This window comes from Nothobranchius furzeri, chromosome 7, assembly GCF_043380555.1.
Source record: "Nothobranchius furzeri strain GRZ-AD chromosome 7, NfurGRZ-RIMD1, whole genome shotgun sequence".
Lineage (NCBI taxonomy): Eukaryota > Metazoa > Chordata > Actinopteri > Cyprinodontiformes > Nothobranchiidae > Nothobranchius > Nothobranchius furzeri.
The window spans coordinates 62053786-62071574 of record NC_091747.1 but is presented as its reverse complement, the minus strand read 5'-3'; the positions used below and the strand labels follow the sequence as shown (position 1 = coordinate 62071574).

The 17789-nt window shown below is 45.5% G+C and overlaps 1 protein-coding gene across 1 annotated transcript in view; it reads right to left on the bottom strand.

The window, feature by feature from the left end:
* The window catches only part of cdh6 (cadherin 6), a 61009-nt gene that overhangs the window by 4933 nt on the left and 38287 nt on the right, over positions 1–17789 (bottom strand). Inside the window, exons 4-7 of the mRNA XM_015955512.3 lie at positions 13948–14067; positions 10321–10488; positions 8765–8952; positions 554–807 (exon numbers count right to left, since the gene is read on the bottom strand). Coding sequence (XP_015810998.3) covers positions 554–807; positions 8765–8952; positions 10321–10488; positions 13948–14067 — 730 coding nt within the window. The remainder of the gene's footprint in view (positions 1–553; positions 808–8764; positions 8953–10320; positions 10489–13947; positions 14068–17789) is intronic.

The window sequence follows — 17789 nt, the reverse complement described above, 5'->3', positions numbered from 1 at the left end:
CTCGGCTAAACCGTGGTCATGGTTCATATAATCCAGCAAACTGAGATGATCTCAGATTAAAGTGATGAAACGGCTAATCTATCACAACTACGAAGGAATCGCGCTGGGTTGGGAAACGAGCGGCCATATTTGATGACTCAAAATACTCGATCCGGTTTTACATTTTCAAGGATTTCATTCCTTCTAATCTGATGAGGGAAAAGGGTCCAACCAGGAACGTCGGGAATCACATTCCCTTTATAAAAAACACGTCTTCTGCTAATCGGCCTTCTTTATTGTCCTGTTGTGTTGCCATTGTTCTTTGTGACTGTACACGTACGGTGGATTAGGATTAATGCGGTCAAGTCCTGTAACGAACGGGAGAATGAACCTTTTGATGATTTTAAAGCATCAGAGCTTCTCCTAATCCTGACGGTTTGTTGAATTTTGTGTGAAAAGTGTAATAAGCAACTTTTAAAATGGATAAATATGTGTGTGTATTTTTTATGATTATAATGATTAAAGTTGAGTCTTTAGGGGTTTTTCTCGGGAGAACCAACACGTAGTTCGGTACCTGACTGGACTGCGTTTGTCATCGGGGTCAGAGGCGCTGACCGAGCCAACGATGGTGTTCCTCGCCGCGTCCTCCTTCACCTCCATGATGTAGCTGGCGCGCTCGAACAGCGGCGGCTCGTCCACGTCCTCGACCACGATCTTGATGGTGGCCTCATCCCTGAAGGGGCCGCTGGAGTAGAAGTGAGGGTTGATGTGGGAGTTCTCCACCTGGATCCTCAGGCTGTACTGGCGCTTCTTCTCGAAGTCCAGAGGCTGGAAGAGACAGGAAGAGACCTTGGATCATCTCTCCTCCATTAACGTTTAACCTTTCATTCACATGCAACGGCACGCTCTGATGTTGATTTTAGCAAAACTAATCCCAGCGTCCCGTCACATTTAATTTAAGGTCAGATTTAGTTTTTATTCATTAAAGTGTCTCAGATGGGCTAATGAACGCGTGCGAGAGGTCTTAGTGTCTTCAGGGGCACTAACAAGCCCGCTGATGGACACACAAAGAGCAGAACTTGTGAGTAATGTGGCTTTGAGAGGAAAAACAAACATGACAGTAACAAAGCTGCCTTCATTTACAAAGACTCTGTGTCTGATTACTTTCAACCGAGCAGAAAGAAAAAACATCCAACTTTATTTTATTTTCTCTCCTTCAGCCTGATTTGCTGATCTTCACCGCTCTGCAGCTCCGTAACAATCACTCAGCGTTGTGTTTCTGATCTTCTCTGGGTGACATCTGTTCCTTTTGCTGCTTTATTCTCCTCTAAACGAAGAGATCAGTGTGAGAGATTAGTGTTTTGACAGTGGAGAGCGGGACTTTGGTGTCTGACGTCCACGAGATAAAACATGAAATGAGCTGAGGAGAAAACAGCTGCTTTTTCTTATTTCAAAGACTTTATTAAGACTTTTCATGGTGATAAAAGTGACTCGTTCTCTTTTATTTAGTCAGATTTGATCTTCAGCACCGATCAGAACGCCGGCTCCGTTAAAAACAAAACAATGCCAAAAGTTTCTGACATCTTTTAGGTACTTTGGAATATGGAAATTTTTATTTTGGCTAGCATAAATCTGTACATTTTCACTTTAAAGAGCAAGTCACCCCCTCCCAAAGTATTACTCCACTCCCGCTTCCTGTTTGAAAAATGCAACAAATGCTGTTGCCTAGCAGACCAAGAGGGCGGGGCCGCTAACAAATACACACACACACACACACACACAGTCTCATGACATTGTGACATCACATGGTACCAGTTAACATTCTAGGGTACCTCTTAGCCAATAGCGATGGCAGATTTAAATTCAAATGCAGAGTTTTTACCTGACAACGGCACAACACTGACAGTTTTAGGCAGAACATTAAAATTTTAACTAAAATGCACTAAAGTGCAAAACTATTGACTACACATGTCTGCAGCACAATTACACACATTTATATAGTTTATCAGAAAAAAGTTGATTTGGGGGTGACTTGCTCTTTAAAGTGATTCTAGAACATATGACATGTATAGTAATGGTCAAGAAGCTCTGATAAATGGCCAAAATACAATTACAATTAAAAAACTCCTACAATGGAAAGACTGGTTTGCCCCGCCCACTCTGCCAGGACATTGATAATGAATGAGCTGGTTGTTGATTGGCCAGTTTACCCTGATGGCTCTATGATGCTTCCTGAAGCTAGAACAGGGGTCTCAAACTCTGGTCCTCGAGAGCCAAAATCCAGCATGTTTTAGTCGTTTCCCTTCCTCAGGAGGTTACTGACAGTCTGAACATCTGATTGAACCACTGAACGAGATGCACTGCAGCAGAAGAACCAACGTTCTGGATAATTAATGGTTACAATATAATAATGGGTTCAAGACCTCTGAGCTAGAAACTGTACGGCCACGTTCATTATCTGGATAACCCAAAAACCAAGTGATGGCCAAATGAAGCCCATTGCTTCACCATAAGATCGACTACTTGATGCTTAATGTACTCAAACTTCTATAGCGACATCTACTGGTGGAGTTGAAACATGACAGCCAAGCTCAACTATCCAAACCCTGCTAGACGTGGTAACAACAACCCAGTCACATTATCCAGGTTAAACAAGGACTCATTTATCACCAGTCGTGGAGTGGGATAGGACACTCAGATTTAAGGTGGTATGTCTAAGTTTCTGACGTTTTAAACCAGCAGAACAAACAAATACGTACATTTGATGCCGATATTCACCAACGACGAGATAAATGCGGTTTTGAATTCTAGATCACGATTTTGTCACAAATGGTGACAGTTCTGCAGCGCTATACACATATGGACAGTATTAGTGTTATGTATATACAGTTATTGCACATAGAATTGGTATAATTGGTGGTGGTCAATAGAGGAAGTGGGAAGTGTGGGTTAGGTGCATTATCGGTGCATGTGTGAGTTCAGGGTGGTTATAACTTTGGGGAAGAAACTGTTTTTGAATCTGTGGGTTTTTGTATTAATGCACCTGTAGCACTTCCCTGAGGGAAGCAGTCTGAACATGTTGAAGCCAGGGTGGGAGCTGTCCTTGATGATGTTTGCTGCCCTACTCAGGCAGCGGGAGGAATAAATGTCCATCAGGGAGGGGAGAGGGCAGCCGATGATCTTCTGTGCTGTCTTTACCACACTCTGAAGCCTCACTCTATCCGCCTTGGTGCAGCTGCCGTACCATACCGTGATGCAGTAGGTTAGCAGGCTCTCAATGGACGAGCGGTAGAAGGTCAGCAGCAGGTTGGAGTTCAGCTTGTACTTCCCGAGGACTCTCAGGAAGTACAGCCGCTGTTGGGCCTTCTTGATGACCGCTGAGAAGTTTGCCACCCAGGAGATGTCAGCAGAGATGAGGACGCCAAGGAACCGGAAGGTGTGGACCCTCTCCACACACTCCCCGTTGATGTAGAGGGGGGCCAAGTCGGTGCTGTGTCTCCTGAAGTCGACAATAAGCTCTTTGGTTTTCTTGGTGTTCAGGGACAGGTTGTTTTCTGAACACCATGCTGCCAACTTCAGGACTTCCTCTCGGTACTCTGCCTCGTCTCCCTTCGAAATGAGTCCGACCACCATGGTGTCATCAGCAAACTTGATGATGAGAGTGTTATTGTGGGTCGGACTGCAGTCGTGGGTGTACAGAGAATACAGGAGGGGGCTCAGCACACAGCCCTGTGGGGAGCCGGTGCTCAGTGTGCAAGTGGAGGAGAGATGAGGGCCGAGTCTCACCGTCTGGGGCCGGTTTGTGAGGAAATCCTTTATCCAGGCACACGTGAGAGGAGGGAGGCCAAGAGTGACCAGTTTGTTGATGAGGATGTCCGGGATGATTGTTTTAAAGGCTGAGCTGTAGTCCACAAAGAGCATTCGGACGTAGCTCTGCCGCTGCTCTAGGTGACTCAGCACAGCGTGGAGAGCTGTGGCGATGGCGTCATCTGTGGATCTGTTTGCACGGTCTGAAACTGGTGGGGGTCGAATTCTGGGGGGAGGTGATCCTTAATGTGCTGAAGGAGTAGTCTCTCAAAGCATTTCATGATTACCGGTGTGAGGGCCACAGGGCGGTAATCATTTAAGCTGGAGATGGGAGACTTCTTCGGTACTGGGATGATTTTAGACAGGATGGGATGGCTGCCTGATCCAGTGAGAGGTTGAAGAGTCTGGTGAAGATGAGGCTGAGCTGGTGTGTGCATGCTCTTAGTACTTTCCCAGGTACTCCGTCTGGACCGGCCGCATTCCTGGGGTTCACTGCTAGGAGCACACGTCTGACATCGTGCTCCGTTACAGTGAGTGGAGCGGTATAAGAACCAGGTGAGTATGAGGATGGTAGCAGGGCTGAAACAGATGAGTGTTGCTGTTGTGGTGTTTCAAAGCGGGCAAAGAAGCTGTTTATTTCCTCTGCCAGCTGCACACTCAGGTTTTCTGTTTAAACACTTGATCAAGAGATCTGAGAACCTTCGAAACCGTTTCGAGAGCCTTTAGAGACTCCACGGTGGAGCGACAGCCAGGTGAGAAAATTAAGAAAAAAATTTAATTAAATTCAATTCAAAAATTATTAATCCCAGAGGGAAATTGATTTAAAGAGCAAGTCGCCCCCAAATCAACTTTTTTTCTGATAAACTATATAAATGCGTGTCTAATCGTGCTGCAGACACGTGTCGTCAATAGTTTAGCACTTTAGTGCATTTTAGTTAAAATTTTAATTTTCTGCCTAAAACTGTCAGTGTTGTGCTGTTGTCAGGTAAAAACTCTGCACTGCATTTGAATTTAAATCTGCCATCGCTATTGGCTAAGAGGTACCCTATAACGTTAGCTGGTACCATATGATGTCACAATGTCGTGTGTGTGTGTGTGTGTGTGTGTGTGTGTGTGTGTGTGTGTGTATTTGTTAGCGGCTCCGCCCTCTCGGTCTGCTAGGCAACAGCATTTGTTGCATTTTTCAAACAGGAAGTGGGAGTGGAGTAATACTCTGGTAGGGGGTGACTTGCTCTTTAATTCAACTATCTAACAATCTGTTATTTCCCTCCATTATTCGTCCCTTCCTGATAAATGTAGTAAGAATTCATCTTTTTTATCTCAGACTTTGATCTTCGTGAGTCAAAAAGGTTGTTTCAGCCAATGAAGCCATTTAGTCCTAATTGTCTCTTTTTACTTTTAAATGACTCATTTTGAAGTATTTTGTGTTTTGAAGCTGATTTATTTATTTTTCTGTTTGACTTTAAAAAAGCAGCTGATCTCCGGCCTGCTGGTTCTGTGACTCATGGATTATTCTGAATCGTTCCTGTTTTCGGTTCCCTCTCTGAGACGGCGAAGTTTCCCCCCGGATTGATGGGAATAATTGGGGAACGGTGCATTTTAATGAGCGCTGAACGGGAGCAGCTAGATCAGAGCAAACCGCCTCGCTGCCAAACGCTCCGATGAAAGGACGTCGGGTCGCCCAGAGAAGTCGTAGAGGGTCTGAGTTATGAAATCCAGATGGAATGAGCGGTTTTTTTCCTGCAGACGCGAACCACAGCAGATATGAGTGATTGATTCTTACTGTTTGGTGTTGGGGGGAGGCGACAAGCCTGCTTAATTATTAGGTTCAGAATTAGGGCATGCTCGGTCCGCACGTGCTCGCCGCAGCTCTGCAGCTACAAAAGGCAATTATGTCATGCAGCACTTAATGATGGCGTGATGGAGGAGATCGATGGGAGGCTGCAGCGAGGGCACGCGATGAGGCAACTGCCAGATACTGTTGAATACATCAAACACACCCCAACTGAAGGCCGCGATCCATACGCAGCGTCGATATCTCTGCTTTGGTCTCGGCCTCCAGGAAGAATGGATCTCACACAAAACAAATGTACTGGAAGTGTGAGCAAGCGCACGCTGAAATCTAATAACTCCTGTCCGTCTTCTGGCTGACGGAGCGAAAGAAAAGAGACAGTTCCTCTCTTTTCTTTGAGTGCTCTTTTAGTTGTCCAGCCTCTTTGGTTAAAACCAGGCCAGTTTCAGCTTTATTAACAAACATCCAGCAGACTAAAGTTTAATATTCTTTCTAAACGCTGCTAAACTCTTCAGTTTTGTGAGTTTAGATCAGAGATAAAACTCTCCTCTGGTCTTTAGCTCCGTGTCTGATCAGCAGAAATGAGCCACATTAAGTAAAAGTGAAGCCGAGACCAATTCGGGTTTTAATGCAGCAAAACGGTCCGAAAATAAAAATCGATCGGTGTTATTCTGTCAGCCACTCCGCTGACTCGCTCACTTGACCGCTAAGATAAAGGGTTTTATACTTTCAGCTGATCTGTTGGAGCTTTATTTAACTGTTAAAGATGTTTATCCACCTTAAGAGCCCTCAGATAAACCCTCGACTCAATTTTTGACATTTTTTGTTGAAATGTGCTGAGGGAGTTGAACTTACCGTTTTTATTTATTTTATTAAAACGATTTAATCCTGCAGAGCCTAGTGGCCCTTAGAGCGTTACTCATTTACGAAGGACTGACAGCGAGACTGTTTCTGGTGGCCTGGCTGCTGAACTGGCCCTCTCGATGATCGCTGATAGCCAGAGGTAACTATCAGAGGTGACAACAGCTGCAGTTCCCCCCTTATCCACTAGGTGCTGGCTCCAGACAGGAGCAGATCCTCGTTCACTCCGATGTTAAAAACACCAACATGTTTACAGCCTGGTTCAAAAAGCCATTCTAGGTTGAATAGATCTAGTTTACAGTCATGACAACTCTGAGGGGGGTGAATGTTTTTGTAACTGAAGCTTGATATTATGAATAATTAGGGGTGTGTCCATTTGATTCACAGGTAGTGCCCCTGCTTGCTCCAGGGTTAACAGAGTTAACCTTTAAGGGCTTCAATAACCGGTTTATCAACAAACGTGCCTCCCTTCTGCTAACCAGAGCTAACAGCTAACCACAGTTAACAGCTACTCAGAGCTAACAGCTAACCACAGTTAACAGCTACTCGGAGCAAACAGCTAACCACAGTTAACAGCTATTCGGAGCTAACAGCTAACCACAGTTAACAGCTACTCGGAGCTAACAGCTAACTAGCGCTAACAGCTAACAAGAACTAACAGCTACTCAGAGCAAACAGCACACCAGAGCTAACAGCTACTCAGAGCTAACAGCTACTTAGAGCTAACAACTAGCCAGAGCTAACAGCTACTCAGCACTAACAGGTAACCAGCGCTAACAGCTGACCAGCGCGAACCAGAGCTAACAGCTACTCAGAGCTAACCACTACTCAGAGATAATTGCTAACCAGCGCTAACAGCTACTCAGAGCTAACCGCTAACCGGTGCTAACAGCTAGCCAACGCTAACCAGCGCTAACAGCTACTCATAGCTAACCGCTAACCAGCACTAACAGCTAACTAACGCTAACCAGAGCTAACAGCTACTCAGAGCTAACTGCTAACCATAGCTAACAGCTACTCAGAGCTAACCACTAACCAGAGCTAACAGCTACTCAGTGCTAACCGCTAACCAGCGGCAGACATTTATTTACATCTTTACTGATGTTTTTACGTTTTCTGAAGGAAACCCTTTTCTGTTGCATCAATGACTTTGATGGCTTTTAAATCCTAATAGTTGCAGCTTCTACCAACCTCCTACTTATCAGATACAAGTCGACAGTGTTTGGTTTGTTTACATTTTTATGTTTATGCATCAGCTGTAAATCACACATCCTTCGGCTTTGATCCCATACAATCTGAGACGGATAAGAAGCTGATCTTCAGGATTGGCTTTGTTTCTGACTGAGTTCACATGTTCAGGTTGAATTTCTGAATGCAAACAGGAAACAGAAACCTCTGATAACGATGCTGTTAAAGGAGATAAACAGAGATCTAACAAAGGCAGCCTAACGCGATCCCTGCATGGGATTTCAGACCGCATGCCAGCGAGTAAACGGCACCGAACATCACGCTGTGAACATCCAGGAATTACCGTCGTAAACACAGACTGTCCTCAGAAGCAAACATCTCCTCCAGTTTGGTGTCATTAAATGCTGTTTATAATGATTAGAGATCAGGAGTTCATCAGCTGTTCGGCTTCAGAAGAGTTTAATCCCAGCTCATTTAGAGCAAAGCCATTTGTTAAACTTCTCAGAGAAAAGTATCTCGACTTTTACTTTTAACGTTAAAAACACGAAGAGCTGCAAAAACAAAACGCCTCCATCTGATTTAAATATTCCAGGGCGATGCAGGACGAAGCCAAGCTGCTGTTCAGTTAAACTCCTCTCCGCCGATGTGTGGAAAAGTACTTAATACAGTACTCGGAGCGTTTCCCTGCACTCAGCTGTTCTGCAAACAGCAGCGTGGTTGTTGAGGTGTGTTTGCAGCAGTAATAGAGGAGCTGCTGAGAGAGTAAACAAGCACAGAAATCTCACAGATCAGAAGTTTAATATCCGATCTGTGTTTGCTGTTCGGTTTGGGCGTCGAGGATTCAGTGTCTACGCAGCAGCAACAATCCGCGGCCTTGTGTACACACTTCATGCTCTGGAGTTGTTTTGCAGCCTGTGTAGCAGAAAAAGGGGAACTTATTTGCTCAATTAGACGCTCCTGAGCCACGCGGCTCACGTTAGATAAATCTCCTCCAGACGCAGGAGATGAGAGGGTTTCCGGGCTGTTTTCGTCTCGCTGCCGTCTGCAGGGGGTCCTCTGAGAAAGCCCGAGGGCCGTAAACGCCTGACAGACAGAACTGAGGGGGGAAAGCGCCCATCTCTGAAAGCTTCCACCCACCTTCCTGAGAAGGATGACACCCTCCTGCGTGCTCCGGTTGGTAGTGACGTCGAACATCCCGGGGCCATCGCTCCCGATGATCCTGTAGTCCATCTCAGCGTTCGGGCCGATGTCAGCGTCCATGGCCCGGATCGCCCCCACGGAGGAACCCAGCTCGTTGGACTCCGGCACTCTGAACTCGTACAGGGCTGCAGGAAGAGAGTCAGAGCGTTCGGGTTCAGCCAGGTGTGTGTGTGCGTGGCCATGACAACCGATGTTCAGTGTCTCCTTCCTTCTCCATCAGGAGGGTCGGAGATCATTTTAATAATTCTCTAATCTGGCAGCGAACGGATCGAGCTCTACATAAATAAAGATGCTGAAGGAAACGTTCCTGTTTGACCTACAGAACCGCAGTAAGTGGGTGGGTCAGGGAGCAGGGGGCGAGAGTCACAGCCAATCAGAGCTCAGGGGGAGGAGTCTGCGGAGATTTAAAGCAGAAACACTTGAGCCGCATCGACTCACGCATCAGGACGCTACAGCAGGTCAGGGCCAATTTGCTGCACATAAATGTCTCTTGGTGCTTCTTTAATTTTATTCTGCCGGATGAGTTCCTGGTTTGGGGGGGGGGGGGGGGGGGGGGGGATTGATGGCTGCCTGGCGGCGGCGGCTGCATCCCTTATGTTTAAATAAATAAGTGTAGGGCGGCTGTGATCTACGCACACACAGCTGGAGGAGACAAACAGCACTGACACTCCAATAAAGCATGCTGACAGCGTTTGGGCAACGCCTGAGTCTGCAGGTCACACACACACACACACACACACACACACACACACACTCTGAAAGCAACGCACCAAGAGAAGGTTTCCCCGAGGCTAACAGGTATTTAGCATCGGCTGGAGAAGAAGAGGCATCACTTCAGCACTTCCTGACACCCCACCTCCTTTGGGTATCCTCTTACAATCTCTCTCCCCCCTCCTCCCCCTCTCAGCTGAGATGACAGGACGCACCACCCCCTCCGCCCACGCTGTGCCGGTGGTGATAAAAGGGAGGCGGCGGTGGGATCTCTGCGGCCGCGTGTTTGGCTCTGCGTCGCCCCGCCGTGCCGTCCGCCGTTTCTGAGGGGGGAGACTCGGTAATCTGTCAACCCAATCTGGCCTGACTCGGCCGTCCACACAGGAGGGAGGAAGGGAAAGCGAGTCAGGACGGATAAAGATGGATGACCAAATGCACCGAGGACAGTTTGAGCTCTAAATTGAGAACAGTGGTTTAATGGAGGCCGACTTAAGAGAGAGGAAGAGTGGAGCAGATAAAACCCACTCCTCGTTTAACGGGGATTACGGCTCTGATCTGATGCTCGGTGCAGGACCCCGCGCTCCGTCATATGGCTCCAGATTTAATTATTCTCTGCCTTTAAGAGGTCCGCACGAGCCCAGAGCTCCCTGGAATAATCCACGCTCATGCGGAAACTGACACCAGTTTGGGGGGAGGGGCGGGGAGGTGGGGGGGGGGGGGTGCCGCCTGCCTGGCACCGGCCGAGAGCCCTGCCGGTTCTGGTCCAGAAGGCCCGTACTCACTCTTAGTGAAGCGCGGCGGGTTGTCGTTGACGTCCGACAGCGTGATGCTGACCGTGGTGGTTCCGGAGAGCCCGCCCATCTGTCCGGCCATGTCTTTAGCCTGGATCACCACCTGGTAGTGCTCCTTCACCTCCCGGTCCATGCCGGGCAGCGCCGTCTTTATCAGGCCTGGTGAAGAAAAAACAAACAAAGATGTGAGTTTGTTTTGGTTTTGTGCTGATTTATGAGATTTCACTCTAAAAGACAGAAAACCAGTCAGAAGGAACGAAGGCGGACTGCTGTGCCGCACACACACACACACACACACACACACACACACACACATTTACTTTTACTGCTTTTTGGATTTTGTCCTTTACGACTAAACTTTATGACTTTTTAACTTAATTTTACTTACCTTCCTTATCTCCAAAACGTCGTTGGATTAATATGTGAAAACTTTTTATAATTATTAAATTTTAAACTGAAAAGTTTTCCTTTAAATAAAATATAGTAACTTTTTAAAACTTTGATTTTATTTTTAAACTTTTTACATTTTAAAATGTTTTTAATTTTACATTTGTTAAAAAAAACCTTTTCTTTTAGTTTCCAGCTGTAAGTCGAGCTCTCGCGGCGTGCAGCTTAAAGCTGGGGAAAGGTCATGCCAACAGCTCGTCTATCAGACTTTGACGGCTGCACACGAGCAGAACATCTGAATTTTATCCCATTCTTATGGACACTTGTAGCCCTAATTACAACCAAACCTCATCCCACCTGATCGTTCAGTTTATTTAACTTATGTATCGTCAGATCTGCGCACACTAACCCTCACCCTCGACTCAAGCAGGAGAAACGAGACTTTTTTTGGTTTTTGAAGGTGTTTGGTTTGAAATCTCATCACTGACTCACCCACAAGGACCAACAGGTGAACCTCACTCCATCAGGGTGAGAAGATTTACAACCGGATGGACAAAAATGCTCCAAAGACCAGTTTCTAAAGGGGGCAACCAAACCAAATCAAACACCAGACCTCCAGGATCTGCATTTTTAACTGATTTCAGAGTTTTTATCTGAAAACTGAACCCAATATCTGCTGCGTCGTATTGGATTTGTCAGAAAACACCAGAACAGGAACGGCATCCTTTGTACCCGTCTGGCAGCTTCAGTCATCAATCTGAACTTCAGGTAATCTAGCAACCATATGGTGGATGGTGACTTTCTAAACTAAGATCCCGGTTTCGTGTTGACTCGTGCATCTGTTCGTCAGGAAGGAGAGAGGTCAGGTTTGTGCCTTGGAAGCAAATCCAGCTGCACGTTTTGGTTTCTGCTTGTAAAGAAGCGATTCCTCGTTCCAAAAATCCCTCAGCACACTTCTTTAATTCTCTAAGTGTAGCTTCCAAAGGCTTCCAGGATCGTTTATCTTCTCTTTGGTGTGAAAACCCGGGCCTCGCGGGTGCCCACTCCTCGACACGTCTCTGGTTCAGAGCGCGGCGGCTTTTGGCAGCAGATTCTAAAGGTGAGCCCCATCTCCCGTCAGGTCCTCGATCCCGTCTGCAGCTCTAATTTGGGACGGTCGGAGCACGAGTCGAGGAGAAAATCCCACCACAAATAAAGCAAAACTTTCTACTGCGGCTTAAATAAGTGACCGGTTTCCTTCTGAGGTGGAGGCAGATCAAACCGGCTCCTTTCTTCTCCTCAAGCTCAACATGGAGCCGAGAAGATAAAACCTTCTATTCTTCTCTCCTCTAACTATTTATCCGCGATCGTTCAGGTTGTGTTCCAGCCAAGGAGAGCAGCACGTTGCCGGGGTCTACCTTTGTTATTCCTTAATGACTACAATGCCCAGAGAAGAGGAGGAGTGGGAACAAATCCTGCTCATAATACGATGTCCAGGCCCGTCTTTGTGTAAGAGGGGATGTCAGCTTACATACCGCATGTGGGATAAACCATATTACTGTTAATCCCCTCACTAATCTGCAAATGGCTTTTTTTTTTACTCTTTTGTTTAGACACGAGTGGGATGTGTTCCAAAGCGCGCTGCAATGATTAAAAGTAGATCTTAAGGACTGGTGATTTGCCACTCTCTCGATTACAAATCCACCCGAACACAGAAGACGCAGGCGGGTTTGGGGGAAATTAGCTTGGTTCCAGGAGGTTATCTTCTGATGAATTGTTCTAATTTGCAGCAGCAGCTTCGGCTCGCCTCCTCGATGTTTCTGTTTCCCACAATGGCCGCCTCCAGAAGGGGAGTTGTTGTGTTAAGCTGCAGGTCCCAGGCGGAGGTGGAGGGGGCAGCCGCTGGAGCGCTGTTGGAGCAGGCCGAGCCGTGCACATTAGTCAAAGAGCTGCACCGTCGTGGCTGTGCTTAATGCTGATCTACCGGGGCTCAGGCAGGCACCGTCTTTATTTAAGTGACTTTTTTTTTGTCTCGGATTAAAACTAAATGTAGGTTTAAAAAAAATGCACAAAAAGTTAATCCTAAAATATATAAAGCAGCTGGATTTTTAAAATCAAGTCTTGAGGACATTTTGGTTTCTATCAGTTCAAGTCAAAAGTACTGAGCTTCAACAGGTCAGAGCATACTAAAGTAACTGAAAGTAATACATTGGTGCTTTTCTGTTTAAACTAGCTGATGAGAAGTTAAAGGCTTAAAATCTTTATCATAAAGCGACTTCAGCAGTTTTATTCACTTTTTCAGTACCTTCCAGAATGAGCTATTTCAGGGTTCTGTCACTTTAAGAAAACAAGCTGTTGCTGGCCACACCCATTCCCTTATTGGCTGGCATAAGCTGAGAAGCTCTGATATGCAGGAGAGGCTTGTGGGAGAGGTGGCTTTATGCTAATTTAGCCATTTGTCAACAACAACAAAGTTTTCTATCCAAGCAACACAATTAACATAAATTACAACCAGAAAAAGGAATTCAGCCTACCCTATTTTCCATCTAAATCAAATAACCTATAAAACATTTTCGATATTTACACATACTTTCATAATCATTAAATATTTGACACCTAACATATGCATAACATATTTGTGACATCACAATCGGGGACCTTTTGAAACGGCTTGTTTTAGGCACGTATTTTCTAAAACCAGACATAGACAGAAAACAAATTTTTGCATTTGGAGCTCTTATAGAGCCCGACAAGTCAGCACCAAGGGCTGCAAAAAGTCAGTTTTCTATATCGTGTCCACTTTTACAGTCAGGAAAGCAAAAACATGCTTTTTTTCTAAACCTACTGTAACCACGAGGCCCTGGATGACTGACACCCTTCACCAACAATAACAAACTCCAATGACTTGATCAAGACCATTTTCAAACGATTACAGGACGGTTTGGCTGCCAGCAAGTAAAACACAGAAATGAGGACTGGGTCACAACCGCGTCACTAGAAAAGGGCAAGAATTCTTTCAGAAATCTTTTTTTTTTTCCAGGACGCGTGACGGCGTTTCTGTGTGGAATCTAATCCAAACAATAACTTTTCATGAAAAGCACAAAAGTGCGGGTGTCATTTCACTCGGACAAATGTTTAATATTTAAACTGAATCTAGACCATCTCAAACCCATTTTCTTACCACCACCGCCTTCGTGTTTTACTAAAAACAAGCCGACTTCAGGAGGAGCACAAAGCAGGCTGAACACTGACCGGTTTCTGGGTCCACAGAGAAGTACGGCTGGCCCTCCAGGATGCTGTAGACCACCCTGGCGCTGTTTCCGTATGTGGCGTCGTCGGCGTCTATGGCCGTCACCTGGATCACAGACGTCCCTGTGGTGGGGGAGGACAGATGAGGAAGATCGATGATGATGATTCAGATCAACTCCTCAATGCTGCTGAAAAATTGCCCACTGAGTAATTGGTTAAGCTGATGCCCCTTTCTGATGAGGTGTCCGATGCTCTTCTAATCATCCTGGAGCAGAATGTGACTGATCATTTCTGTCTCTTTGCATTACTCAAAGCAATCTTTTATTCCGCCGCCACTTATATCCTCACACATGATTGATTTCCACAGGTAATCGATAAGTCCTAATGTATTTTTCTAAGTATATCTCTCTTAGCCATGAGTGCTGGCTCCCTGCAAACCCCACGCAGCCCATTAGCGTTTCCGTGGATCTCCAGTGTCGGAGAAGCCAAATATCTGATACCAGGACTGATCCATTTTTCTCTCCCAGAAAACCCCGATTCACTGGAACAAAGGGAAGCGGTTAGCCAAGTGCTACCTCCCAAATGGCGCCTTGCAGGGCCAAGTGTTGCCTCATTACATGCGAAGGAAAATTAATTGAGTAGAAATATTTAATGACAAAAGTGGTATAAATATACAGAACGGTGCAACACGACGGGATAACGACCTGATGAGACTCGTCTAATTTGGTGTCAGCCGATTTCTGTAAGACAGGGAGATGACTTTAAGATCGTTTGACGAAGCACCTGTCATGTTTAGCAAGTCAATTTTCAAGTCTTCAAGGAGTAAATCAAGTTCCAAGTTGTTGAGAGCCAAGTTCAAGTCACATTTTTGAGTACAAGTACATTCTAATGTCAGCCCTTTGGTCTTTGAGGAGAAAATTTAGGTCTCAAGTCTGTGATAAAAGAATCCGACTCTATTTTGATAGCCACGTCCAAGTCAATCCCCAAGTTTTTAAAGAGCCCATCTAAGCGGGGTCTTTAGTCTTTTAGGAGCAAGTCAAGGTTAAGGCTCACGACAGTTATAAGCCAAATCCCAAATCTTTGAGGGACAAGTGAAGCGTTTAGTCTAACAGACAAGTCCAAGTCAAGTCTGTAGCTTTTGAGAGCCAAGACAAAACCAACGGAGTACGTAAGGGACAGGTCCGTGCCAAATCCTGGGTTTTTCAGAGAAACACGTCTAAATCAAATATGTGTTCTTTGAAGGGCAGGGGCAAGACCTGTGTGGGACAAGTCCAAGTCAAATCTCAAATATTTGAGGAACAAGTCAAATTTCAAGGTAAACTATTTCAGTTCCTAGTTTGAGAGAAAAGTCCAAGTTAATTCCTACGTTTTTGAGGTTTAGTCCAAGTCAAACCTTAAACCTTTGTGGGACAAGTCCAGGTTAACCTGAGACCCTGCGTGTACATATGAAGGCATTGGCTCTTCTACTCAGACCATTACTGATTATTTAGAGACACTTGATGAAGACATGATTTAAAATGTTATCCTTTTATTTCTATTTTTTAGGAAGTTTGCCAATATTCTGATTTGATTTTACATCACACCAAATACAAGTCCGAGTCTCAGGAGGTTAAATCTCTAACCTTTGAGGGTCAAGTACAATTTCAAGTCACCCATGTAGTCTTTGCGAGGCAAGTCCGAGGGAAGCCTCAGATTCGAGTCCCATCCCAGAGACGAAGACCACGGAGGTCTGACTTGGTTCAAGTGACCGTTTCTGAGAAAGTTCAGCGAACCCTGATCACTAAAACCTCTAACTAGAGAATTAAGAAGCTTTTCTCACTTAGAAAACATCACTGATCCACATCAGCCATCTCATTGCCGACTTTAAGCTTCTCAGAAGAGCTGACAAAAACAAGTCAGGACCGATCAGGGCACTTTTTCTGTCTCAAACGACCTCCCCCCACCCCCCGCCTGTAATCACTCAGCTGTCAGAGTCGTCGCTGACTGAGGGACCGTACGGCCGTGTCAAAGCTCTTGGATAAAACTGAAAGTGTGTGTCACATTTAAAGGAGCAGTCTCGACGCAGTCACTCGTGAACACATGCTCTGCCAAGCGGTGACATCACACCTCGCCTGTTGCCATGGGCACCCATGCTGCCCTTAGATAAGTGCTGGCCTTCTTTCTCTCGGGGTTGCTGAACCGAGTGACAACTCTGTCACACGTCTGACCAGAAGCATGGCAGCAGCAGCGGAGCCGAGGGCTCGGCCCACGTTTTCATGCGAGTATCGATTAGGAGCCTTTTTATGTTTCTATTCACGAGGCCGGTGTGCTTGTCCGGGCTAAGAGCGCACGCCGGATTAAAGTTTAATTTGGTGCCGAATGGCAGAAACACATCATGACACAAAAACAGCAAATGATGCAGTTTGAGAGACTGCAGGACCAGAATCTACAATTATCCACTGTGATGACAGCCGAGTGCTGAAACTTTAATAAACTACTGTTTGTTCTGGTTTCACCTAAAACCCGGCCGTCAGGTCCAGTAAGACCGCCTGGATCCTGTTTACACCCCCGCCTGACTAGATTCACCTGTTTTATACTAAACTCACTACTGCTGCTTTCCCTCAAATACACCCTAAAATAAACAGTCAGTAAATAATACATGTACAGATTTTTTACCTTTTGTTTTATCAAAAATAAAACGTTTTTAAACCCAATCTCCGACCTTTAACACCCCCTCCCTAAACAGCACCACCAGTAATCCGACCACATCCATGTTTAAGTCTTTAAACACGATCCTGTACGTCTGTTTATTTGTTTATTTAAGGATCCCCGTCAGCATGGACGTAATTTTCAGTTTAAAAGTGGGGGGGACACGGGGGGGGGGGGGGGGGGGGGGGCTATCTTTACAGTATGTTCTAATGGGAAACTGGCTTCAACACAAACGGTTGTTTTCCGCTTGGTCCTAGAGCTCAACCAGTGTCAATTTAATATAGCATAATATTGTTTTTGGATGGTAAAAAGTGCAGGGGTCAAAACTTGACTTTGGAAAAAGTGGGGGGGACATGTCCCCCCTGTCCCCCCCCCAAAATTACGTCCATGCCCGTCAGTCTTCACCATAGAGAAGACTATTCTTCCTGGGGTCCGCATCATTAAAAAACATTTACAATAGTACGTATGCGGTGTAAGAAAAAGAACATACCCAAGATGAAAATCATTCAAATAAGAAAATATACCCCCCCCCCCCCCCCCCCAACAGGCTAGTTAATAACTATAGAAAAGTAATTAAAAACCCACATCAGTCATTTAGTTTTAAATTGTTATGTATGACCAAAGTCTTAAGAATTTTTTGAATCTGCCATGATGATTTATTAACGCCACTCCTGGAGGCGGGATGTTCCAATATGAAACAGCTCTTGAGGGCATTAGGTTTTGGCAATAGTTTGGTAAAGGTTACTTGGGAGGCTTTCCTTGTGTTAAAACCACATCTGTCTGCTAAGCCGGCCAACATACTAGGTTCTCCTTGAAAATCCTGAGTAAACATGACATAAAAAACTCAAAACATTATTACCTCGACATAATCACGATAAGGAAAGTTCTGATTTTTACTTCCATAAATTAAAAAAGGGGATTTTCCAGACTAACTTGCAATTAAACTCTGAATTTCCGTGGATAGTCCTTTGAGACGGAGCTGGTGAACTGCATCATGGGTGATGTAGTTCTTTCACAACACAAATAACCCTCAGCTAAAAGGAACGACGGTGCATTTTTCTCCCAAATAAAATATAAAAACACCAGAAGAAGCGTCGGCGTGAACATCACCGCAGACCCGAAACAGAAACAAAAAATTCATTCTCACAAATGTCAAG